This window comes from Larus michahellis, chromosome 6, assembly GCF_964199755.1.
Source record: "Larus michahellis chromosome 6, bLarMic1.1, whole genome shotgun sequence".
Lineage (NCBI taxonomy): Eukaryota > Metazoa > Chordata > Aves > Charadriiformes > Laridae > Larus > Larus michahellis.
In genome coordinates, this window is record NC_133901.1 from 22,154,148 (window position 1) to 22,179,575 (window position 25,428).

The window sequence follows — 25,428 nt, forward strand, 5'->3', positions numbered from 1 at the left end:
CTACATGGTCCAGGTCTGGGTTCCGTACTGGTGGGACCAGCAGCGTGCCTTGGCTCCCAGCAACGGGCACTCCCTGCCTGCCCCAAAGAGCTGCGAAATCCGCTTTACCCTTTGTAGCTTCCTATTACTAACAAATAGGTCATAAAAAGGCGCTGCATGTCCTTGCCTGGCTACAGGCATCCCACCGCCGCCACAAAGTCTGTGCGACTTGGATTTATACAACCTGAGCGAGGCAGCTTTTATATTCATCTCCAACCAAATCTGGGCTTTGTGTCCTCAGCAAGTTATGGGCCGCTCACAGACAGATAGATTATTCCTCTGTTTTCAGTTTGGTTAAAATATTTTAAAAAAAAAAAACAAAACAAAAACAAAAAACCCCAAAGCACTCCATACACACAAACCAAGATCCATTACACATAATGAGCCAATAGGAGGTTACATCAGAAATTAGTATTAGGAAACAAAGTCCAGTCTGTTGACCCACCAGAGCCAAAATCTAGCCCTGACCTGAGATCTCTGGGAGCCCCCTGTCTACAGGTCAGCTTGCCTATATGCGAATTAAGCGCCCAGCTTCAGGGACTCATTTCTGAAAGATTTAACCGAGCCATTTTTATGTAAGTTACACTTCAATTAAAAGCCTTCAATTAAAAGCCACTTCAAGAAAACAGGGACACCTAAATAAAACCGAGACTTGCAGGGCCCAGTGAAGTGCTTATCAGCTTACATTTAGCGCTGTTGAAGACAAGTCAAGGCAAAATTCTTGGAAGGCCAGCAGCAGACGCCGAGAGAAAGCGCACCCCACCGAGCCTTAATAAGAGCAAGCCACCAGGAGATGGTGGGCCCACCGAGTCCAAGCTCCAGCTTAAGGAGCAAGGCAAGCCTACGCGGTGTGAAAGCTTCTAATTACTCCCTTTCCTGAGGGCAACCTATCCAAGATACAGAATAATACACCCCAAATTCTAATTAAAAAAAAAAAAAAGTCTTGGCCTGGGTCCCGCATTATGTTGGAATTGCGGATTTGTATAATTAAGTAGATAACAAATGCTGTGGGAGACAAGCTGCAGGAGATTATTAGCCTCATCTTTAAAAGAATTTCAAAAGAGGCAATACCCAAACATTGAAGGAGCATTAGCAGAAGTGGCTTTCAAGGTCTAAGAAACTGGGTGTTACTGGGATTTGGCGCAAAGGAAAAGCAGCGTATGAATCCAAAGGCCAGAGTAAGGCACTATCAGGCTCTAATGTGGCTTCACTTTGAGGCCTTTAGGACTTCCCATTGTGGTTTTTACCTCCCCAGAACAGGGCTGCTAACAGCTATCCATAAATAGCGAATGGAAGTTCACCTGCTGGTGGATGCCCCTTCCCTCCTTGGCTTCCCCTTAGGCAAACAGGAGCACATTGCTGCCAGACTGTCATCTCTCCAGATAATGCCCTTGTCTTGTCCACAGCTGATCCAGGTCAGCGGTTCCAGGACTCGAGGAGATGAAACAGACCCATTTTTCCTAAACAGCAATACACCTTCTTGCTTTAGGACAAACAGCTGCTGGAGGCAGGCTGGTTACGTCAGCCTGTGTTAATTACAGTCACATCACATATGCAAGATCTTCTTTGCAGGTAAAAACTATGAAAAATAAAGGTCAGATTGTGTTTGGTATGAGAAGACCGAAGGGCCAGGAGGTACCTGCCTGAACCTCACAGCCTTCCTGAGGAATGAGGCAGAAATACCACGCTGCAGAACCGCTGTTTGAATGCAGTTCCCTAAACCAGCCAGGCTGTCCTTGAAAAACCTGGCTGAACTTCAGAGGTTGTAAAAATAAAGAAATTCACGTTAGACGTAAATACAATAAGCTCCTTAATGCAAGAACCAACGCTGTGTCTTTCCACATAGAAGATAAATACAACGTGATCACAGTGGAAGCTCCAGGTACTAACCTAATGAGAATAATAAATAACTAAGATTAAAAACAAGAGGGTAAAAAAGCCAGCAGACTAAAGATGATCCTAACAGCCCACCTAGAGAGAAAGCATAATTGTCCCCGAGTAGCAAGCCCACATCTACATTGGATTTTCAGACAACAGTTGTCACTGCAGCTAAAGTGCAGAAGATGCCAAGGAAGATAAAGATGCTCAAAGTGCAGAAACACAGTGATCTGAGAACCTGGAGCATATCTCCTACCCTTTGTAAGTGTATTTTCACTTGTAGCTAAAACCTCATTCTTCTGTTGCTCTTCATTTTCTGACGCCATTATTACCTGCGCAGATCGAGTGTAAAGTATTATTTCATGTTATTATTCTACATCACAACACACGGACCAAACCGACACACAAGTGCAGTTTCAGACATTACTCCTTCACCTGGGTTCCAGCTCAGAAAATATTAACAGTAGGCTTAATTTGAATCAAGACTTCCTAGAGTTAGAGTTTATACTCGCTGCTTTGTGAAACCTGCTTCCTGGAGGAATGCAGTTCCCAGCTCCACCCAAGGAGCACAATGAGCAGCAGTTCCTTCAGGGGAACAAGCAGCTGAGATGCACCTCTTTGCTGAGCACCCAGCGCTAAATCACGTGGCCTGGGACTTGGGATGAATTCCTAGAGATTTCAACAGGTGTCTTGCCCAGTTGAGGCCATGACCTGTAAACGGAACCACAGCAATGATGCTGGTCAACGTGCTGCTGTTATAGTTTAGTGTTGTACAGTGCCAGCAGCGGAAAAGCACCCACCGCGAACATGCATGTAGCACGGTTCTTGCAGAAGAAACCAGCGGGTACCCGTGTTCTCAGCACCTTTGTTTAGTGTATCAGCGCTGCCCCCACCTTCACACACCACCCAGCCAGTATCACGAAGGCACCGGGCAGTTGCTTACTGCTGCTTGATGCCACCCCACTCCAAAACCTCACCGTCGGTGTGATTCTGCCCAAGGCAGTGCTTGACATAAAGAGCCTGTATAAACTGCAAAGTTCGTAATTGAAACAAATCACTCATGAACACGAAGCATGTACAGGATATACCATGTACTGCCAAGAGCTCAGGAAATACTCCTTTTGGGAGGGCTAAACCCCTTCCTGATTTTCACAATACATATTTCCTTACAAAGGCTGTTACCAGTGAGCCTAGGTGCTGTCATATCCCATAATTGCAGACCAACCGCTGGAACAACAAAGCTCAAGATGCTGGGATTTCAGTCTAGACAGAGTTTGTTAGTGTTTTTCCATTCATTTCCTTAAAACCCACCCCAAGTTCATGATGCACAAGACTCATGGTACGTGCTACATCTCATAGGTTACCCCAACTCCGTAACACTTACCCAAAGGGGTGGTTACACTAGATAGAAGGGAAAATATAGATAATAAAATAATAAGCATAACAAATGTATTTATCATGGCCAACTAATCCACACGCTTTCTGTGGCCTTTACAAGTCTTTCTTTTTATCTTGCAGGAAACATTAAGGAAACAAAATCTGGCATTGCAACAACGAACACATCCCATGGTTAGGTTGAAAACGCCTAGTTTTCAGATTCAGCTTCCAAACCTTATGCTTTTTTGTTTCATCACCTGAGGTTCTGTATGTAACTCTCAGTCCTCGTTTGCTTTATCCCCAGACATGTCACACTAAATGTGAAGTTGCTTTTCCTGCCCCCGTCCACGATATTCCAAAACATATTCTTAGAAGTTTTGAGTCAGAAACCGTAGGAGCAGCTTGTTGACGACGTTACTGGATGTTTCACAGAGCTCTCCCCACCTCCCACAGCCCAAGCCAGGGCCCGGCCGGGGTGTTTGACCCTTTCCCCTCACCCCGCAGCGGGAGCAGGGACGGAGCCCATCCCTGTGCTTCAGCTCGGCCCCCCCGGGTCACGGGCAGCTGCCAATTCTCAATGAGCAGAGGAAAAAAGGACAGAGAGTTAGTACATGGGAAGCTTCAGGGTTGACAGGGCAAAGTCGTGTCTTTAGGAAAGGCGGCGAGGAGAGACATTCCATGCGGGAGTAACTTAGCATCCAAGGCTCCCCCTGCTTTGCAGACATGCTTAAATTCACTGCTCTGTAGCAAATGGGGAAATGGTACGGATTAATTCCAGGAGACAAAAAGAGCAAATCAAAGCTGTAAAGGTAGCCAACATTGAAAAGAGCAAGAACTAAACCAGGGATACACAGGATGATCGTATTTGTTATGATGGTAAATGAAGTGTACTCTCAACCCTTTAAAATAAACTTGTTGACAAGGAAAGTACGCACCTACGTATCTTCACATAGCTATAAAATTCAAAACCTACTTTTAATTTTAAAAAAATAATTAAACTCCACGTTATATTTTGTTACTGCATTTAACTGCACGGTAATGCAAAGATACCAAACTTACTAATATTTACACTCATACATGTAAATACAATACTACTGATGAAGTTTTAATAAAATTACAAAGAAGTTTTAAGTGCAAATTAAAACTTAATTCATTAAGCAAAAATTAAATTAGAAAAGGCACAGCAGAATTCTACTATGGCCTGCAAAAGAAATCTCACTAACGTACACAAGCAGCGTAAAGGCCTGAGCATCAAACTCACCTGAAGCAGAGTCCCAGCGATGGCTTGTTCTCTCTAACCTAGACTTTTCACATTCTCCATCTTTAAATCCTGAGTATCACGATCCCGTTGTTCAATGGTAAAGGGCACATTTCCAAAAGGTGACTTCAGCAAAAGTCCCTTCCTGAATAATTACTGTCTTCAAAATTCTATTAAGTCTAAAATGGAAACTATACTTTATTTGTTACCGAAGATAGCCGTCACCACCTGTTGTTCTTGTAGCAGCACTCTTGCCCACATAGCTTGTAAAAGAAACACCCTTCAACACAGAATTAGTCATTCACGTAACAGTCAGGGTCAGCACTTGCAAAAGGCAGCAGTGGCAGAAAGCTTCGGCTGATGCTCAGCAGAAGTACAATCGCAGGCTAAGGACAAAGTCCTCCGGCCAGGGAGAGCGACGTTAGCATCTCTACAAGCTTCACAGGGAAAAAGGACATGAACCCATTTCTCCCTGAAAAGCACACAGGAAAGCGTTAGCATGCAAATAACTCAACATTGGTGCTATTAAAGAACGCATAAAAGGAAACCTTTGTACTGATACGTGGAAGAGTGAGTTACATTCTGAGGAAGGTATTTCTGATGACACAGAAATGTCACGCAATCCGAAAGCGAGACTCTCATCCAACCTGTGTTTAGCATTGCTCTACAGCTAAACAATGATTACCTTTCTGTTGAAGTTTTGCACAGACTGTACAGAGACACCCAGGTGTTTTAATAACCATCAGCAAATATGTTTTTAGAATGGCCAATGGCCTAGCTGTTTTCTTTTGGGGATAAATCCTTGCTGAACAATGGCAGGAAAGTCCCTCAGCCACCAGCCCTCTGATGAGTTCAAAGCTATTCTCGTGTGTTGGAGGTGCGCAGTAAACTTAAGTAAAGCTTCTTAAAGAAAGCTTCAGAATAGTCAAGCTAAAATATCACCCCAATTCCAGGCCCTCCCTTTAGAAGAAATACCCTACTACTGAACAATAGCCAGGATTTGTGTCTTAACAGGCTGGAGAGGGGTGAAATCAGGGACATATGAAAAATACTCTCTAATTGCTTTGCTACGTTACACCACCACCACCACCTATTTGTTTAATACAGCTAATCGAGAAATGCTCTGGCAGTATCTTAGTGCTCTATGACCAAGTTTTTCTTTTTGTTTCACAACTCCAGCTCTACATATTGGGAAGCCCATTCTGACTATATTTTTCAGTATCTATGGATGAAAGCAATGTGAACCAACACACACAAAAAATATTGCTTTGAGTTAAAACAGAAAAATAGCTATGGCAGAGAAACCATGTAATATGTGCATTGGAATGTCAGAAATACTGTTTAATAAAAACGCTGCAGTAGAATAGAATGCACACTTCAAACAACTTCTAACTATGAGAATCATGATGCCACTAAACTGCAATTTTTAATCTATTTTTGCAGCATAATGACAAAAAGAAGAAAGTTCCAGGGTAAGAACTAAAAATTTCATTACAGTAACAATTTTTTATTGCATGTTTTAAATGCATTTTTAAAAACAAATAGTGCACGCTGGCTTCACTTTAATCTCCCGAAATATGCATTTATGATGGGAAGCCCTGGGGCTACAGATCTGTCTACGATGTTTATTAACAAAATATAATCCCAGTACGTTTCCCCAGGGGACAGTATTTAGTTCCAAAAGATTGTCAACCCTGTACTCTAACACACTTGAATTAATTGTTTGTGTACACTAAATCCATTTATTTTAAATTCATTTTGTCTACATTTAGTGAAATAAAAACATCGCCCTGTACAATCCACCATCAGCAGTGAGTACAACAGCAAAAATTATTATACAGTTTATACACACTAAAATCTTTTCCTTTTTCCTATAAAGAAACCAGAACAAACCTAATCAATATAGAGTTTAATTTAGAAGAACTCAAATTACAGAAGGGAAAGCCAAAATTATTATGGTCTTTTCTGAGCCCCCAGAAGTGCCTGATTCATGTTGTTGGAACAGTGTGCAGCTGGAAGAGTGAAACACGCTCAAGTTGTCTTCTTGGGTCTTCAAAAAATTACCAAATATTTAAATTAAACATGGCTAGTTAAAGAAACATTTGAAGCAGAGCAATATAACTGGGAATTTTGCCTTACCAGTTGCGGTTTCTTTTAAACCCAACTTATACAATGAGCGAAGTGCTAAGCAACACTACAGAAACACATTTACATCAACACTGAAGATCTGGGGAAATGAAATTCCAACAATTTTATTTTTTTAAATGAGCTGTATTTTCTAAATTTGTTTTTATTTTTCTGTTTTCATACAGTATTGAAAACAAACGCGGCACATTCACATTTTCCCGAAGAATTGTAAGGATGATCTCTACAGGGATAATGTTGAGAAGCCTGAAGCTCAATCAATTGATGTTGAAAACTCTCAAAAGGAGTAAAAGGCTTGATCTGAATGGTCTAGAACATGTATTGTAATTTAATAGAAGAGATGGTCGTCTTAATATTAATGATTTAAAAGAACTTCCCAGTTCATGCGAAGAGTACAGTCCAAGAATAAATCAAATTTTCTGAACGCATTTTATGCTACGTAAGTGTATACTTTGCGATCCTCAGGTGTTCGTGCCAAATATTCTCTCTCAATAAGTCCTTCAATACGTTTTTTAATAACAACTGGACTTGGTAAGAATCGGGCCTTCAGCTGCTGAGTTACCTAAAACATGAGATCAAAAACAATAACGTGAGGCCACAGGACAAGTAAGATCATTAAGTATTCTAACAGACCAAAATAATCAGAAAAATCAGAATCAGAAAAACACATTTAGACAGGGCTGGCTACAACCATGAAGCATAAGAAGCAGTCTGCAAACTTCTGACACTTTTTTCCCTGGATCAGTTGCTTGCTCATTTTTCCGTATGATTCAGAGTACTGACCCTCTACAGAGGCACGTTCACAACCTGAAAATCCTCTCAATTTCACAGCCCAAGGGAGTTCAAGAGTGAAAAACGCATACTACTCTTGAAGCTGTCAGAACTTCGGAGTTAAGAGCAGCAGGACTCTTTCTCTCTCTGCTAAGAGCTCAAATCTCTCAAACCTGGACCCAACAGTCAGTAACAAGATCAAAGCAGAAAATAATTAAGGTTAAGTACAGTGGTTTTTGTTGCCAACTGTTATTTCACGGAATTTGATTACATCATAATAGCACTAAAAGAAGGAAGGAAAATTGGATATACCCATAAGCACATCCTAAGGGTAAGGATTTAGATGTCTTCAGACACACAGGGAGATTAAAAAAAAAAGGATATATTAAATACAGCATCTCTCAAAAGCCTTTCAGAATCATGTTAGCAAGAGCTGTGTAACTTTCATGAATTAATAGGAAAAGCAAAAAGAATTCCCAAGCCCACATCAAAACCATGTACAAGTTTACCTCTGCTACTAGCACATTGTGTTGCATCTTCTTCCTAGATTTCATTATCCGAACTATAGCAGCTTCTATCTCATGCTTTCTGTCATCATCTACTTTCTGCCTTGTTTCTTTCCTTTCTGGATCAGATTCTCCTTGTTTGGCAGCAACTTAAAAAAAGAGAATGCAAAGTATGTTAGCAAAATTAATTTCATTGTGTAAGTGTTAGCTTCACTATTTATTTCATCTAGACATTAAGTGTTATTTTCCTGAGTTTTGACATTCTAAAACTTGATTTTTTTTTTTTATTTTTTTTTTTTTTATGAAAACCAGCCACAAGAACATATTAACACTTTCTGGCATGTTTTGATAACAACTGTCAAGGTAACAAACTGTTATTTAATTATTGCTATGTTAAAATTTGAACAGTGCTCAAATCTGCTTACAGGCACCACCAACCCCCACACTGCCATTAAATATTTTTCTCTTTAATATAGCAAGTAATCCATTAATTACAATAGAAAAAGGATTGTAAATTTTCTTCAAACTAGTTAAATACTTCGAGAGTTCATCAGTCAGAAGAAGTATCCCAACTTTATCCTCTGCAATTCAATTATATTCTTTGTATTCTGTTCTCCTATTTACACTTTATTTCTGCCCTTGCGTCCAGCCTTTCTTACCCTTCCACCCAAGCATTGTTATGACCAAGCCCTCCTGCTACACCACTTTCCTCCCTGCCCTTCTTCACTTGAAAGCCCCAAGTATTTATTGGTTTTAAAGAGATACGCATAAGAAGTCTTCTGTGTAAGACAGACACATAAAACCACAAGTATCAAATTTAGTCCCAAACCATCTTGAACTCCCAATCACATTCCCTATTCACAGCCGTACGCGGAGTGAAAATGGAAAAGTGGATTTCCACTAAAGCTCAAACAGTTGTCACAGAATTTACTTTAATTTTGGCAGTGAAGTGCCTTGGGCCCTGATCAGAGTGTTCTCAACATCCTCCTTTGGCTGCTGTGTTGCTGCTCACCAGAAAAATTCTCCAGACGTGGCAAATGTGTTGACACTACAGCACTCTGCATGCGTACAAAAGCAGTCCAGCTATTGCTTATGCAGAGGGACACATGTAGTGTAATATATAGAGGTACCACTGGGCTTTACACACTTACATCCTTGGACAAAGCGTGCTGCACAGAAGCCCAACAAGTTATATTATGTGCAACAAACAGCATGTGAATTACCAACGCTGCACTTAGAACACTGCCACTGTATATTTTATGTACTGAGATCTGCAAAGTCAGGAAATATTTTTAGATGTACTAAAATGAAGAACTAATCTTCCAAAACACTCTATGAAGTGCATCCACGGCAATGCTACAACTCAGAAGTTATTTTCATAGAACTTTCTAGACAAAAGGTATAGGTATCAGCATTACTTATGCATAACACAAACCAGCACTTCTATGAGCTAGTAAAGCGCTATTGTACTGATCTGCTTCTCTTACTCATTAAACTCAAATCATTGCCCCAAAACATTACAGCTACCTGACACTTGGAAACGACTGTTTTATTATGGGCTAAACCCATCACTCAATTTCACAGCAGTGCAGCAACTTACACATTTATGAGGCAATTTTCCTATGTCTGAATCTATCAGTAGCCTATTTTTAATTTTACTATTTAATTTGAATTTTATTTCTCTTTCAACATTTCCTTATAAGAATTACAGATTTTGTGAAGTAAAAGGCTTTTAACTATGACTTCCACACTTTTCTCAGTATTTAAATTTTCATTTTGATGCAATTGATCATCAACAAAAAATATATATCACTCTCTTACTTGCATGGACATCAATCCTGCAAAAGATAAAATTTGACATTTAAGACAGTTTTAAGAATGCAAGACAGTAGAATATAAAGCTCACTTACCCGTCTGAATCTTGACTCTGTGTAGTTTAGATGTGAACTGATCATTCACTGTAAATATATGACCATTTTCTATTTCTTTTGATTTAGGTTCTTTTGTGAGAACACGCTGTGTTGGTTTGCCACACGCGAGGGACTGTAGGGCTCTAACCAGTTCTCTTTCGGGGATATCAGTTTCTTGTTGAATTTCCTAAACAAAAATATCTTCGTTAGTTTATGGCTATTACAGAAGTATCATGTTTTGTAAACAGCAACACTGATTGCTTAAAATGTCCACCTTCAAGCGTGCAAAGTAATATTACTATGACAGTCGCAGGGTTGGTAATGTTAGAATTCATTCAGTAGCAAAGTCTCAAAATGTACTATGCAAAATGGTCCACCTGGGTCAATACACAGTGAATTCTGTCAAGTAAGTAGTCTCTATGAGCTGAAAATAGAAGAATGAATAACCAGCTGATTCATTTCACTGTAATTTTTGAGAAAGCTGAAAGAACGTATTCACTGTCTCCAACATTCGCTGAACAGAGTGAAACCAAACCTTCCAAATAACTCAGTGATGGAAAACATCCATGATGTTCCTGAGCATTCCTGACACAGAACTGCGTAAATGCTTTTGCATTCAGCAGCATCATTCAAAACAAGACCTTTACAAATGGAAGCAAAGAAGGTCTAGGTTTACCGTAACGTAGAAATACTCTAGATTATTCAAAAAGGAGGTGTCATTAACCTGAAACAATTTATTTACAGCCCAGATGCCCTTGGCTAGGACTTCTACAAGTGAAATACAAGAAAAGAAAACATCATGGTGTAGCAAATGGATGAACTTAGAAGAATGTCCCGTAAAAAGTTTGTAAAAACACATACATAACTTGTTGCACCTCTGCCAGTATTTGTAAGAGTTCAGCTGAGAGCTGTGTGTTAGGTAAGTTGCAAGTGATCATGAGTCACGAAGCAAATTATACCTGATGCGCTACGATGTCTTAACATGCTTTAGGAGTAGGCCAACTACTACTGCTTCCTCAAACTTAACTTCTTCACTGACCTCCCATTCATTAGAAGTTAATTTTCTTCCTTTTTTTTAGTTTGAGGGAATTGCAGACATCTCTGCTTTCACATTCCCATTCAGACTCGAGGAACCTCTAGCAGCTAAAGATTAAACTACCAAATAGAAAAAATAAATCCCACAGACATGTAACTGTCCACAAGATCTGTTGCTTTCTTAGCTTCCCCAGCTCTGTTTCCAAGAGCAGTATCAAGCTCTTCCACTGTCCCCATAAATTCCTAATTCTCACAGCACACAGCTCAAACTTACAACCTTCAGGCTAAAAGCATCAGTAACAATTCCCAGCGATCAAAATGCTAAAATCTGTAAAGAACTATGAAGAACTTGTTAAAAGTTCTTTAAACAGTGACCAGAAAAATCAAACTTCAACGTATAACTAAGTTCTATTACATGATGTTATTTCTTGAGCGTACTCAAGTTTTTTAAAATCAATCCAGAAAAAAAATATGACTCTTCTGTGGTCATCCACTACTGACAACATGCAATAAAAATAATTTGGATGTACTGGCCTCTACCCAGACTCTATCACTAATTACAGTGCACCTCACACAACACCTCACTAGCAGGTCTCTGTGATTCCAAGGCTAAGACAGAATATGCCTTACTTTTCAACTACAGACCCAACACTACATGTACAATGTTTTTATGTGAAATAATGTGAAATTGGGCTTTTGACATGAGTTCAAATTCACTTCAATGAGGTAAATTAAAAAAAATAAAAATCAGTAAGTCTAAAATTTAAAAAATTCAGCATTTTTGATACCTGTTGCTTATGGATAATTGAGAAATAATACAACATTCCTAAACTTAAGAGTATTCTTAGCATAGTGCGTTCAGAAATATTCACAGTATTTGAAACTAGTGGCATGTATCCACGCATTTTAACTATTTGCTAGTATCAAAATGCCTCTTCCCAAGCAGCTCACAGGAAGTTGCTATTTCTTCATTTGTTGCTTTATTCGAAACACAACTGTCACCTTCACACATTTTTTTCCAGATCCAGCACAATATATAACGCCTTCCATCATCACAACAAAAAAATCAGCATAAATTTAACAATCCAAAAGGAGGGTGACACTTAGATTTTGGGACTGGGGTAAATTTAAAGCCTTGAGGCTACAAACCAAATCCAGCTTATTAATGATGCAATCAATGCCTGTGACATGCAGGTTCCCAAACCTTGATTTTTCATCAACACCTAAAATTAATCCTTTCAAAACTAAATCACTTCTACAGGGGAATATATATGCTCTGCTAAAACAGAGCTCAGAGCTAAAACGGAATTCAAGTGTTTTTTTGATGCTAAACATCCTTATACTAACCACTATGTATGTATTTCTGTATTTATTTTACTTCATTCTGTAGCATTCCAAACCAGCCACTAACGTATGCAAACCATTTGGGTTTCGGAATTTAAAAGCTAGAATTAAAATAAGAACCACAGAAAGAACTGCACTGCAATATGCTGCCTCAGAAGAAGGCACAGCTTCAAGTTGAATAATAAAAAAAAAAGTGTAGCTATGAATGTAAATGGAGATAACAGATGTTCCTGTGGTCTCTTTTTCCTTCAGTCTGTAGCATATCATTTTTCTAAACATATTTTTATATAGACATTTGATGTAACAGCGAAAAGCGTATACGTTTTTTCCCCATTTCCAAAAATGCCTTATTTTAAAGGCCACAGTAGAGTTGTGCACAAGAGCAGTACCAATTACCCAATCTCAGTTCTAAAAATATTACCAAGTGATCTCTATCAGGAGGCTACAAAAGAGATGATTCTAAGCATGGAACTGCCTCTGTCTAGTTTTATACAAGAAGAAAGTTTATTAGAAGGAAAAAGTGCAGAAGGAAATTAGAAGAAAAAAACATGATGTCATTTTGTTGACATGACAGGAAAAAAAAAAATGGGACTTCTATTTACAGACTTCAACTTGTATATCTTCCAAAGCAGAGATCAGCAGAGAAAACAGGTAAGCCAGTTCTAAGTCCTAATCTCTCATTTTTGTGCAATTATTCAACAACTTTACTTCTACTACAGTCACATTTGTATTTTTTGTTTGTTAAACCTAAAGAAAGAACCAAAATTTTTCCCCCGATTTTTGATGTCATTAAAAAATTTAAAATACTGAGATGTACTGTAAATTAACAGAAAAGTATGTTGAGTATTAGGTGAGACTTGATTACAAGAAATTGAATTCTTTGAAAAAATTAGCATTCTTCAAAGGCTTGCCTGAAGATCCTCTTAGATTCAAGCAGCATTAACGCAGACCCATATGGCCACCAGTTCTTTTGCATGTATGAATAAAGCTTTGCTGTAGAGGAATACAAAAAATTCATACATTTTTTGTGAAGGAATTTTGCTATGCAATAATCCTTTAAGTTTCTGTAACATCTTATGCATAATTTTTGCATCATTATTATCCCATTTCTCTCCCAATCCCATGGCTTAATGGCTATTAGGATTATTGTGAGGATCTTGTCAAGTCTGCAATTAGTAATCACACTGAATGCAAAACAAAACAGCAAAGTCTGTTCAACTGTGAAGGCAACTTCAAATTCATCTGTTCAGCTGGGAATCTGCAGACACACTTGTACATCAGACAGTTTTATGCTTACACAAGCACGCACCATAAGTCATCTCTCATGCTATGTCACAGTAAAAGCACTAATTTGATATGACAGAGAAGTAACAGTTGCTCAGCACCCAGCAATTAATCATGGTATTCAATAATCAATGAACAAAGATAAAATTCATCCTACTCTTAAAGTTTTCATAAGCTTTCCTGGCTAGAGTTAAAGACAACTCCCACACACTTCACCAAAGAAACCAAACAAAACAAATATGCCTTCTTAATGTTGTAGTTACATTGGGACACGAAGAGTTTCAGAACTCCCAAACCAGAAATAAATAAAACATACACAACCTGGACACATGGACATACTTCACTATCGTCTGCTCTTAGTAAAAGAAACTATAAGTTAGAGGACATATTAAAAATTGTATTTTTCACTCCTCTACCAAATGTTCTTTATTCATATACGCGTGAGGTTCTACTACTCATAAAACCTGTAATTTTGTGGAATAAGTAGCCATCATCCCAATTTCAACACCAGCTTCAAGAAAAGGAGCTGTTAAGTCCCCCCTCTTTCCCCCTTCAGTATGTAATGCTGTAATGCTCCTGCAATAGATTTCACAACACACAGGACTTTCTGTACTCGAAAATAATCTTTTTTTGAACTATGAGTAGTTTATTAAGAACCTCTTATCAAACCCTGCCTTCCTTAATCCCAACTGAGACCATTTCAAAGAAACATTCTTTATTAACCAGCTAGAAGCATGCCAAATAAGCTGAAAACAAGAATCCAAACAAAAAGGCAAACGATTACTATGCCTAGCACAGTCAAAAGTACATGAGAAAACCTAGAAATCCACTCCGCTTCAAGCTGCACCCATACTGCTTTTCAAGACTGCCAATGCTCTCTCAAACAGGAGATAATGTCTAAACTGAAACTATTCATTGACATTAACAATACAACGCTCAAACCTCACAGCGCAGGATCCTCCACCACTCCCAAAGCTTTCATCGGCCATTACCTGACCACTTCAGCCTTTCCCAGCAAAGCCCCTCTAGTCTGCTTGTTAAGGATCTATCTGGACCTCCATTGCCCTTTCCGGCTCACCAGCTCAGACAAGGGATGAAAGTTCTTCGATTCATCCTACAGCTCACTCCAGCCTGCCAATTTAAGCTCTTCAGTGTTTAAGAAGCCAGGATACAAACCCTTCTCCACCCTTTAGCCTCTAAATCTAGTTTCTCAAAGATAAAAATGAGCAAATGGAGCCACCTGCTGCATTCCAACTTCAGCATTTCTATAGCTCTACAGCCTAGGAATAACCACACTCACGACTCTCTTCAACGTGTCTGAAATCTTCTGTTCCCACATAATTTCCTCCTCTAGGATTGCTTCCCAAGTGCACCGATAATGATCTCCTATCTGTATTTATTGGCCTGATCCACACTCAAATAGAACGAGAGGCACCTGATCATCAAAGGTATATTAAAGAGGACAAGAAAGTGCCTAAAAAGTTATTTAAAAATCAGGCGAGGAAACCACAACACTTACCTCAAACGTATATTTTTCTCTGTTGTTAAAGAGCATTAATATCGTCATCTGGAAAGTGGAGACTTGCAATATGTGCTTCCGTGTATTTGAGCCAGTTACTTGGGCACCTCCTACGCCAACCTCTGAGCCATCTTCCTATTTCAAAATTACAAAACTACTATTAGATTATTCTCCACTGCAAAATATTTTACCTTGGGAAGATGAAAGTTATACAATGAAATATTTATCTAGGAGATCAGTCTACACAAGTGACAGAATAGCACACGCTTGATGGCATAAACAGAATGTCTCTCCAGTAGCTGTCTTAGCATCACAGGGTGACTGAGGTTGGAGGCACCTCTGTAGGTCCCATGGTCCAGCCACCACTCAAAGCCAGGCCATCTAGAGCAGGATGCTCAGGGCTGTGTCCAGTCAAATACTGAGGAACTCCAAGGACGGAAACTCCACTACCTCTCTGGCCCCTCTTCCACTCCTTGTCCACCCTCCAGGGTTCTTACTCTCATACTTAAAATTATCAAAATATTTATCCTACAGTAATACAATTTTAACATCCTCACAAACGCACATTATTAATACTTCATGTTATAAGATTTTGTTTTCATTTTGCATTGCTTTCTATGTTCCCAAGCATCATGCCATTACTATCCCTAGCTTAGCATTTTAGAACTGGTCTAAATCACTAGCAAATTATTTTCTTGTATACATAAACATTAAGCACTGTACTTCTATGAACTCTACTAAGATTCTCATGGTTGAAAAAACATTGTCTACATTGCTAGCACTCTGCATAAAAAAGCAGGCTAAACTTGGCTTAACAACACTTTTTCATGTTAACAAAAATTAATCTAAAGAGAAACAAGTTTCATCTCACTTTTGACTGATTCACAGTCAAAAAACCCCCAAGCGCTCAAACCATTCAGGTCCCTTCAAGGTCAAAATTACTACTTTTCTACGAGGTAAGAAAGAAACGATGCTGAGTGATGCATCCAAATTAGATTTAGAGGAGGAAAAAAAGTCAAACCAAGAACTGCTACAAAGGAAGAATCAGACTATAAAGCCAATGGAAGGCATCTTTTTCTTATTCTTATGTTATCAAGGGTAAGCTTTTCTTTTACAAAATGTGCATTTGCTTACCTTCTTAAAAAGACACAGTATTTTCATAATCTTGATACTTTACCTTTTTAACAGGCCCGTAGAAAGTGGCATTGAGATCTGCAGAACCCATATGATGCTGGAGTGTCAGCTGTCGCCCACTATGTTTGGCTAAATAAAATCTGTAATATAATTGAATCGAAAACTTAGATACAAAATGTGAACTATGCATTAAGAGGAAATTGCTTTAAACACTTACATAGACTTTTCATAGCCATTAAGGACACTAAGAAATTTCTAACTTTTGCCTTTTTTTCAAAACATTAACTCTCATTGGAATTCTAATTAAAAGCTCCCAAAAACTCAAGCCTTAATGTGACTGCTGCATTCTCTAATTTTTGCATGAAGAGCAGTATGCTAGCATGTCTTTAATGATAAAACATATCTGTAAGCTTAGAAAGTTTTTTCTTAAAACCCCTACCTCAAAAATCTGTTTTAATACATACCTTCTAAATATTTCAAAAGCATGTCTGGGAGCTGGAGGGATGTTGCACTTTGGTGTGGCTGACTGAGTAGGCCAGTAACCTGTTGTGAGGACCCGCACTGTAAGATCAACACCACCTAATGAGACCTAGGGACAAGTGGAAGAAAACATCCGCTATTTTAAAACAGGATCACGTTTCACCATTTTTCTATACCTGTTTAGAATGTCTAGCATTTTCTCAGATTCAGAAAAAAATAGACATATATCTATAAACTTTATTTTTACAAAGCCAGACAAATTAAGTCATGACTATCGGAGTAGACGTTACAGCAAAAATCCTCCAACGTTATTCTCCTCTGGCATTTAAGAGTGAGCAGAATTCAACAAAATAAATTCTTAACCAAGAATGAAATTCCTGCGATCATAAATAAAACTCATAATACACGTAACAATTCTTTCTAAACAGGTTTTTGAGTATATACAGTAAACCCAGGTTACTAAACATATCAGTTTCAAAATAACTGTTTATAAATTGATTCTCTGGAAGCAGAGAGTAAATACTGAATATGTAACATTAAACCATAGGGAGCTCTTCCTGCAACTTACCTCTGGACTACAGTGTAAACAGTTACTCACTTTTACACACACAACCGAGCCACTTTCCCTAAAGACAGCTATTACCATAAATATTCAGCAACGGTAAGGAAATATTCTACAACTGAAGTGCTGATCTCTGAAGTTGCTCCGTGAGTAGGTGATAAACATCTGCCCACCAGTGAGGCCTAATCCTCACTAGGCATCTCAACTAAGCTGAATATTATTAAACTTAAAACTGACTACTTCCAGCTCTAGGAGGTATAACTAATACCTTCAAAGAATACACATTATGGACAAGAAAAATCAAAGCATATTAGATCCAACTCGTTATAAACCTACTACACAGAAATAGAGCCCATTGTATTTTAGAAGGTCAAAAACTGTCACACAAACTCAGAAACTTCCACTATTAAATAGCAGAGTAGCATTTCCATAAACTATGGAAGAGCTGTTGTGTGTATTAAATTTTTGTGTGCAGCAACAAACTTCTGAAAAATCCAGACAGACGGGTGACAAGCTACTCATACAGAAATCAACTGAATTTCACTAAGGTTTAAGAGGAACAACTTGCAAAAACATGTAAAGACCCGTATAAAGGTTGTTCTGTAGCCAACATTACCGCCAGACTTCTAATTTCATATCACCAATGGCATGAGGCTCACAAGAGAAATTCAAACAGCCATTTAGATACAGAACTATTTCATCTGTGAATCACTTTAAAAAAAAAAAAAGCTTCAACAGTTTTCTCCCTCCAGCCAAAGTGTAGAGAAAGGCCATCAATGCAGCCAGAAAGATCCAGAAAACTTCTTTATCTAGAACTGAAACATCTTAGTTGAAATGGCAACCATTTCCCAGTGTTTTTTGGCCTTAGCCAGACCAGCACCCAGCAGTCATTTACAATGTCTCACATCACAAATTCTACGCAGCACTGAGCAGTTTGTGACTTGAAAAAGTTTTGGAAACACTGTATTTTGCAAGATGTCTTTTCAACATCAGAACGGCATCGACTAATGGAAATTGCCTTGAAGTAATCTAATCTTTACAAAATTCCAACAAACTGAAGTTTTAGGATGGCAGTTGTAGAAATTGTTCATAATCTATTAGATTGGACTTTCCCTAGAGCTGAGCCTTCCACTTACTGATAGCACATCATCTCCGCAGCCCTTGGCATTACCTGTGTCTCAGGATATAGGATCCAGCAGGAGACTTTGCAGGTAGGATTATTTAGAGAAGAGCAGATGCCTGCCTCCTCTAGCAGGCACCCTACAAATTTAAGGTACACAAATTGTTTCAAAAGAGTATCACGGTATCACCAGCAAGTTAACAGTAACATAAAAAACACAAAAATCTTCCTGTTTGTATTTCTCCCTAAATACTATTCACACTATTAGAAATATATACACTTCCATCATAAACATGTACTCCAGAAATTTCATTAGAAGGCCATGAATAGGCTGCCCAAAAGGCAACCATCAGGTGAACTGCTGGCCCCTTGACAAGAAAGAGATGAAGTTTCAAATAAGGTCTAGCAGAATACCTGTTAACATTTTAAATTAATCTTATTAGCCGTATACAGCTAAAAAGAAGACAGAGGTATCATTTATTAACTCACTCAATGTAAAACCGTCATGTAAAGTACTTGAATCTAACACAAAAACTCCCTCACGTACACATGTTGCATGCTACCTAAAAATTGGGAATACTCTCATAAATTTTTCTTGAAATTATTATTTCAAGCATTCTAGAAGGAAAACATGATTAGACTCTAAAGGGTAGTAGTAAAGCTGCCTGTTTGTAAACACCTTTATATCCATCCATATGTCCCTCTACAACCTTTTCTGAAACCACTTGAGAACATCCTGTTCTTTCATTGATGATGACTCCCAGTGCGCTGACGAGGAAGATCTCAGCTGACTGCTTCAAGACAGCACAGATTTCAGATCAGCGTGCACAACCACGGATGTCAGACTGAGTACATCCGTGAACACATGCCTGGCAGTCAGATTTCTGAAACTGATTCAAACATGCTTGATATACAGACTTACTTACCTGCAGACAGGAAACTACTTGTCTGTTTATTATATATTATTAAGTTCTACTGAGTATCAGTATAGAAAAAAAAGTATTTAGAGCAAGTAAACTGAATCTCAACATAGAAGTGATCTCTCCATGATGCAATATTCCAGAGGTCCCCTTTTACAACAAGGTATAACACTTCCTGATTGAGCAATTAAGTCCATATTTGGCAATTTGAGGGAAACTGTAGTTCTGCTTTTAATAAAGGCATTAACTGTGTCAAGAAAGTTAAATACGAGACGGCATGTTTGTCAAATACCTGCAGCACGCAATATTGTTCTCGCTGTTAGCATGGAATAGATGTTGCAACGAAGATTCCCTTTAAAGAATGAGAAAGGGAAGGCTGTGCTGGTGAGACGGAGTTTCTGAAACGCATGTGAGGGTGGACACAGCTGGGCGGGCACAGCTGTGCGGCCGCCACCCGCCCCCTGCCGGCCGCAAGCGGGCAGAGGCGCCCAGCTGTGCTCCACTCGGCAGCGGGTCTGCAGCCGGGCGCCCGCTGCAGAGCCCTGTCAGAAGAATGCGGAAACAATAGACCTTAAAACAGGATTTTAGGGAATGAAACTGGCACTGCTCAAGCTGTAGATCAGGCTTCAAACTGACTTTTGCATTCTGGGAAATACGAAAATCATGGTAAAGGGAAATATAATTGGAGAATGCTAGCAACATCCCTCTTTCCACACGCATATAACTAACAAACTAAAAACTACAAGCCTTGATAAAGGTTAGGGTTTGTACTGAAGTAGAAGGACAAGCACACAGACCCCCCACGCTCTTACCCCGGTCGCCTGAAGATGTTGCCTGAACTCATCCATCGTTGTGTTTGAGATGCTCATGTCCCTGAACATTCCTTCCAGTTTAGATGTGAACTGACATCCACATTCAGTCTAAAACACACAAAATAACGTGTTGTGCCAGCACTATGAAAACAGAGCTTCTGATATGTGAACTGTATGACCAAGAGTTAGTTTATAAATCCCATTAAAATGATATTTCGGCACATTTGGTTACTGGAATTCCCATTTGCATTACCTTCAGAACCTAAAAAGTTTCCTATTTCATGTAAGGAACTAATCATAAACATCAAAACTTGCTTTCCTTCTCTTTTATCCATTATGTATTTTTTGTTTCTTTTTAGCTTCCTATCTCATCTTTAAAAAAAAAATTAAAAAAAATCTGTGAAAACTTATCGGACCAAGGCATATTTTTCACCTGCTTTTTAGCATGATTACTGTAAAGGTAAATAAAAAACTATTTGTATCAGAACCCCTTTCCCTCCCCTTGTTGTTCTAAGAGCATATAATTTGAAAGGCTTACTGCAGATTACCAAGTGGTATTACTAGACCTTTTGAGAATCGGGGACATATGCATATATAGACACATGTGCACAAACACATGCATTTCAGTTGCACATACAGGACTTTGTGCCTATTTCTAACACATCCTTTGACACAGACGGTAAAGGCAAGCATGTTAGCTTCAGCATCCTAATCACCGTGCAAAGACATGAATGAGAAAAGAGTGCAGTTCAGGTCCACTGATTCATCTTGCAAATGTATGCCCTGTGCCTTCTAAATCACCCGGCTAGAAGGGGTAGGTAATTGAGAAGGAATTAATACTAGGAATTTGGAATTAATACTGGGAATTTGGAGAAATCTGGTGCAAACAGGCTTCACTCACTGATAGAATATGAAGGTCAAAAATGAGGATCAGTAAGTTTGATTTTTAAGATCAAATCACTCTGGTTCAGAAGTTCCCTAGCCATTTATCATGCCGCTTAGGAAGATGCTGAATTAGAACTTGCTTCAAGGACTGCTCACCTTTAGGTTTTACTTTCTTCTTCATCTCTTGGACTATTTAATCAGTCAATTGAACCAACTGAGGAAAACATGTTTTCAGACACTGATATAAAGATCTTTCTTTTTCAATCTATCTCAAACTACTTAATCAAAAAGGAATTGAGTATTACCACCAGTTGGTAGATGGAGGCAACTAAAAACCAACAATGCATGTGATAAAAAATTCTACCGCGAATAATAGAAAATGTACAGTAAAACACACTCTTGTCTTCAAATCCAGTCACTAGATAACAGAAGGAGTCCTATTATTTATAGACTCTTAATAATTTTTTTTAAAGAATAGTTTTGTTTTCTAGATTGCTCTCTCATCCCAGTTGCTTGCCGGTATTTCCTTCCTTTTATTTCCACAAAATTATTCAGAAAAGCCTTTCATATTTTCTGTCGGGGCTTTAAAATCAAATCTGTATGTAACAGCAATCAAGATGTATGTCATCTACCCCTTATGTAAAAACAGAAGAAACCATACTTATGGAAAAAAAAAAAAAAGAAGTAAAAAGTATGCAGAGACTGTCTTACCTTTAATTTAGAGATCATATTTTTCTCAGAGTCATCTGAAACACTCTTGTTTGTGAGAAGTCTTCTTGCCAAGTGCTGCTTGTAATAGCGTTCAAAAACATCTTTCTCTTGCATAAACCTAAATAAAACCATTGCCTTATCCAATATGGTTTCTACTTCTTGCTCTGTTAGCTGTAAAAGAAATAATATTCTGGTTTTAACCTTCCAGCACAAGTGTCTTATACAACCTACATACTTAATTCACAGCAAACATATCGTCTAACAGGAGCCTATAAAGAAGCCAACAAAACTGGTCCAACATGTGAATGATAGAGCCAAACCAACAGTGCACAAACTCAATAGAGCAAAGAAAGAAAACAGATCTAAAACAGAGGGAAAAGCAATTGAGAGGGAGAAGGGAGACGATCGATAGGCAGAATGCCTGGTAAATATAGTAAAGAGTTCCTGGATAAGTTTTTTAAGTATTTAAAAAAAAAATAATATGACAGATGAAAACCAGTATAGGAATATGAAAAGTTAGCTTGGAATGAAAGCATTTGAATGTTACGACTAATTTTGCAAAGCCCGTCTAGTGCCACAACAAATAAAATGATTACTTATTTTATAGATAAATAGAATTTGTTATTTGATTCCCAAAGCATAAGATGCGTGCAATAATATTCAGCTTTATTCAGAGCCACTGAAACCTCAGCTGAACCATCCTGTCCAGTTCCGGGTGCTGTACCTCAAAAAACGTCATGAAAGAAGCTATGAGATAAGACTGATGGAAACAGCTGTACTTAAGGTAGAATAGACAGATGTGGTAACAGTCCTCCATTATGTAAAAGCAGGAAAAAGAATTAAACCGGTTCCCCTACCCAAGTGATTTAACATTCAAAAGAAATTATTAGATATTGAGAATAACTGCAAAACTATAAAGATATTTAAGGAACTGATATTTAACGTTTCAAAGGAAGGGAGCTGCAGAAACTACTACTATCTAATTCATTTTTTTTGAGGGGGTATTTGACAGAAGTAATCCAGTGCTTCAGAGATGGGGGACAAGCCTCACAACATCTTGAGTTGTTCTCCTTGTGCCTTATTTCTGTAAGTTTAGATCTAAAGCGTTATAAGCTCAGATGCGTCACATATATATATATATTTTTTTTTTTAAGGCAGTACCGACGTTTATCTTAATATAAAAAAATGATTCGTGGAAAAGTACTTTAGTTTCATCTGACCCAAGTTAACAAAAGAGAATGATCTTTTAATTTAACTTATACTTACTCCCTTGACTCCTTTCTTCAGCTTATCATCAATAAATAATGAGAGGTACTCCGGAGACCTAGAGTTGAGGTTGAGGAAGTACTCAAAGTCACCCGCAATAGTCTGTTTGAAGAGTCGATCATTATTGAAAGATTCTTGAAGAAAGCGGTCAAACCTACTCTTCAAGTCCAGTAAACCCTTAAAAAAAAAAAGGTATAAACATTTTCATTGATTTGAAGTTGCAGGCTGTAAAACAGTAATAACAGATGAAGTTGTAGTGAAGACTATGTCTACAGTCAGAGATTCTGCAAAGCTCCCAACGTTTGGCATTGTTAGAAAGTATCCGAAATTTCATTTCCATTTTTAAATACCTATATCTGCCACAAATCTCTTATGGAAGCAATTTTCAGAAAAATTGGCTAAAATACAGTGCCAAATACTGCTGCGGTTTGCTTTGAGGCCACTCAAAGATTAAGAAGTTTTTTAATCGCTCTTGTTAAATAAGCTGATTTACCATATTTTTAAATCCACAACTTAAAGGAGATATTTGTTGTGCTTGTTAAGCCTTTTCTATTTCAAATACCGTTGACCGAGTCACTATCATAAATATACGATACAGGAAAGATGAGGCTAAACACCCACTAACTGCAACCCTAGAGCTACTAAGCAAGTTTGAGGAGAACACAGACTGCAACAACAGGCCTAGTCTTGTTAGGTGTTTTCACCCTCTAATTTCAATTCATGTTCTGCATTATTTAGTCGCGTGCTTCTTACTGATCTTTAAGAGTCACTGTGAATATATAAAAGTTAGAAACAAGCAATAGCTCTCTGGTTATCACAGCGTGAAGTTCACAGGAGTGAACTGCACCACTTCCTCTGAGCTAAACCGTTCGATTCTTGACATCATTTTTAGGGTTTGCACCATCTTCACACAGAGTTAAAACAACTGCATGCAGGCGGAAGCATCTTAAAATCCCCTAAGCATCTTGCTAAGTATATATGATACACACAGGGTTTCATAAATAACACAGCATTTGAGGGGGGAGAGAGATTTCACTTGAGAGTTAAATTTATCATGAATAACTACTGCCCACAAACTGTTCAGGTTAAATGATCTTGAAGTCTTCAGTTTCTTAAGAAATTATTTATATGTGGTTACTTAAAGAAGCCATTCAAGAATTACTCAAGGAAGTAGTAATGTTTCTTAGGAACTCACCATCTCACTTAAAGGAATGGTCTTTAGACAGGCTAATTAGTGCGTATTAGAAATTTTAAATTCAAAGTAAATCCCACTATCTCTCTGTTTACCAAAGTTAGCTTATGCCTCCTCTCCAGGAGTACACCATCTGAACAACCTGGTGTTAAACAGGAGAAACTGTTAGTACCTTAAATTACAACAGCATTTCAACATCCCTTCAAATTATTTTAAGCAGTTTTAAGTCTAATCCCCTGGCAATGCTTTTGCAATCATCTCACCAATTATGTTCAAGGTTTGGTGATGTCATGTTGCAGAAGCAGTGCTGGACTATGATGAAGGTTTTTTTCTTGATGGTATAATGTAGCTTCCTTGTCTGTCTTCTTATTGCTATTTAAGTTCTTGAAAGACTTGGGTGAAGGTGGCTGAGATGAGAAGAGTGAGGTGGTTTCTCAATTCATAGGCATTTTTCTCTTCTTCCATTGTGTCAATGGAACTGGAGGATAAACCTGTTTGGGGTTTTAGTGGTAATCAAATATCAATCCCTTCCCTAAGACATCTTAATAAGATGGTTGGGGTACATAATAATGGGCTGAGAGTATAAGCTCTGCCAAAGCACACGCAGTATGGCTGTAAGTCGTCTTCAGCTTCATTATGCTATTCGCCTTTGAAGCGGGAAACATCGATAGCATCTTTACAATTATAAGTTTTTAACTCTTTCTCAGTTAAATTTTTTATGACACCCCTTTATGTCCATCAAGAATTAAAAGGAGTGAAAATTACTTCAAAGCAATCCAGATACTTATTTTCCACTTCACTTGCCCCTGGTTTTATTTTAAATCATATCACCACAAAAAACGTAACAGCCCTTATCATTAAACTTAATAAGTTTCAAAGCGCATTCTTTCTTCTTTTTAACAGTACTTGGAGAGGTGAATTCTTGTCCAATCTTGATAAGAAGTTTGCTTCAGCATTGCCAGAAAAAAATCAATAATCCAATCAAAAATAAGTTTATACTCAAATGGCTTCTTCTAATAGTAACCAGTTCTAGCAAAATTATCGATTCAAACAAAACAGCAGAGATGATAATAGACATACAGCATAAAACGTTCCTCATAAAAACCAGACAAAGACTTGAACTACACATTTAAAAAAAAAACCCAAACTTAACATATAATTAATACACATTTTCACATTAAGTATAAAACATCTTTCAGGTATAAAAAGATTTCCCTAAAGTTCAATGAACTCTAAAGATTGTATGTGCAAATTTAAAAACCATCTACTCGGAGAGAACG

General features: G+C 38.2%; 1 protein-coding gene across 1 annotated transcript in view; it reads right to left on the reverse strand.

The window, feature by feature from the left end:
- Window positions 1-6,446: 6,446 nt before the first annotated feature.
- Window positions 6,447-25,428, reverse strand: part of CUL3 (cullin 3) — a 59,220-nt gene continuing 40,238 nt past the window's right edge. The window contains exons 8-16 of the mRNA XM_074590024.1: window positions 22,957-23,133; window positions 21,691-21,861; window positions 20,095-20,202; window positions 16,665-16,789; window positions 16,244-16,340; window positions 15,067-15,201; window positions 9,885-10,071; window positions 7,978-8,123; window positions 6,447-7,259 (exon numbers count right to left, since the gene is read on the reverse strand). Of these exons, the coding sequence (XP_074446125.1) occupies window positions 7,128-7,259; window positions 7,978-8,123; window positions 9,885-10,071; window positions 15,067-15,201; window positions 16,244-16,340; window positions 16,665-16,789; window positions 20,095-20,202; window positions 21,691-21,861; window positions 22,957-23,133 (1,278 nt within the window). The 3' untranslated portion in view covers window positions 6,447-7,127. The remainder of the gene's footprint in view (window positions 7,260-7,977; window positions 8,124-9,884; window positions 10,072-15,066; window positions 15,202-16,243; window positions 16,341-16,664; window positions 16,790-20,094; window positions 20,203-21,690; window positions 21,862-22,956; window positions 23,134-25,428) is intronic.